General features: G+C 40.3%; 1 protein-coding gene across 1 annotated transcript; it reads right to left on the bottom strand.

The window, feature by feature from the left end:
* Nucleotides 1–499: 499 nt before the first annotated feature.
* On the bottom strand, nucleotides 500–1,846 carry LOC115240902 (putative nuclease HARBI1; the record flags this gene model as incomplete). Its single annotated transcript, XM_029816335.1, has 5 exons — nucleotides 1,842–1,846; nucleotides 1,237–1,384; nucleotides 890–1,162; nucleotides 803–813; nucleotides 500–729 (listed from the first exon to the last, which is right to left on the bottom strand). Coding segments are annotated over exons 1-5 (667 nt in total), but the record flags the coding sequence as incomplete, so codon positions are not given.
* Between the last annotated feature and the right edge of the window lie 308 nt (nucleotides 1,847–2,154).

Raw genomic sequence — 2,154 nt, 5'->3', positions numbered from 1 at the left:
TTCCGCGGTCGGTCGATTTAGTCTGCCTACGACAACGATTCGAGCCGGTCGAAATTCATCGACTTTTCGCATTCGCCCTTCGCATATTCTCGCTCGTGTCGCGTACGCAGTAGGCTTACTCGTCTCAAATTCGGTCCGAATTGTCTCGACATACGATCGCATTCATATCCTCGCGGCGGTCAATTCGGTCATATCTCAAACTGTATTCTTCAATCAGTTAGTGCTAAGACATTGTGAACGATAATTGTGTGGAGTCCGAGAGTCGACGCTAGTTAACCGCATCGTGAATGTCCTCTGCCTTGTGCCAAATTCTTCGCTCATCTCTGAGTGTCTCTCTCTCAGTTTCGGGCGATCTCGTCGAGGTCGACTCCCGAACAGGTGCTTTATTATAGTGTTTTGGAAAGCTCTCAAGATAAGCTATAAGAATATGCAATAAAAAATAGGGGATTCCATTTAAAGAATTAAAGGTGTCCAGCACAAATAACTGCAACCGATATACTTAGTTTTGTTCTTAAACCGTAGTATAAGCATGGAAAGCGGTGCTTCCAAACTCCGAATAGCTGTTCGATAATAACTCTGGTCTTCCTATGTGCATTATTATATCTAACTTCTGCATCGTTATCAGGCCTTAATACAGGAGTCAGTAAATATTTTCGACATGCGTATCCACTATCTCCAAGTAAAATTCCGTCGAGGTATCCCAATTTGAAACGACACCGAACACCGCTTCTGATCAAAGATTACAGCATCGTGCGCTGAACCAGGATGTCTCACAACAATGTCCAAAAATTTCCTTCGAGGCCCACATACAACCTATAACATACAATGAATATTTTAACTCACTTTATCCTGTTCTTTTCATACTAAATACAGCAATTGAACGACATACCTGCACATTCAAAGAAAACCATCCTTTTCGATTCCGAAACACCTCTCCATTATTTCCTCCAGGATTGGCAATACGTATATGAGTACAATCGATACATCCTATTATACATGGAAAATTCGCTATTTCATAAAATCTATTAGTATTTTGCCTTTGATGCTGTTGTGTAGAGAAGTTTATGTATTGCCCTACATAGGATGCTAAAATTCTTGACACTCGTGCAACAATACGCGATACAGATGCTTGACTGTATCCTCTAATATCTCCGTTAACAATCTGAATAAAAAGTACATTAAATATATGAGAAAGATGTATACTTGATAAGCAAAAAATAAAATTTACATACATACTTGAAAGCTACTTGTTGCATAAAATCGTACAGTTATTAAAAGTTGCATCAACGGAGAAACCGGTAGTTCACGATTATTGAATCGCCTTAATCGAGCATCTACCAGAGGTAATAAGGTCTCGATCACAGCTCCTTTGCTGAATCTGTATCTTTTCCGAAAAGGAATATCTTCAAAAAATTCCACGGGATTTTCTCAATCGCGAATGTATCTTTTCGGAATCCGCCATAGAATCCGATTCTCTAGATTTTCGTCTTCAAATCCATCGTCAGAATCATTTAAAAATTCATTGTCCATTATCCCTTTTTTCCTTTATACACTTTCAGTTTGAGAGCGCGACAACAAATAACCACAAAACCACAGATTGAAATGTAACGAAACTAACTTTTGGAGGTTATATTTGGTTATATTCTGCGTATCGTCTGCTAAAAAGGTCGCATCCACTCCTCAAGGAAGCTCGTGACCTTCCTTGAGATAAGGGAACCAATAAGATTCCTTGTTCGGTCAAGGAAAGTTTATAAAACGTGGAACGAGGAACAAGGAATCCTTATTCCTCAAGGACGGACTATGAATACGGGTATAACACACCGCCGCAAATTCTCACTAACGTCATACGATTCAAGTATCTTTGATCCCGACGAAATCTACTCGAGACATGTATAACTCAAACGCTTCCGCATCGCAACCCAACACATCGGAAGATATCGATGAGGGAATTAAGCGATTACAAGAAGAAGCAAATAGAAACGCGACACAATCAAACGCGCAAGTTCAAGCAGCCGACGACCTTAGGAACATATTGCGAGAAATGAGAGAGGAAATGAGACGGGAAATTAGAAGTATGCATGCCGAGATATACGATTTAAGAATGAGAGGACCGCAACCCCGACAAAACAATGAGCATAGAACTCCGCCGGGAGA

This window comes from Formica exsecta, unplaced genomic scaffold (genome assembly GCF_003651465.1).
Source record: "Formica exsecta isolate Colony F162 unplaced genomic scaffold, ASM365146v1 scaffold1176, whole genome shotgun sequence".
Taxonomy (NCBI): domain Eukaryota; kingdom Metazoa; phylum Arthropoda; class Insecta; order Hymenoptera; family Formicidae; genus Formica; species Formica exsecta.
Note: the sequence above shows the minus strand (reverse complement) of the source record. Positions and strands in the feature narration are given on the sequence as shown.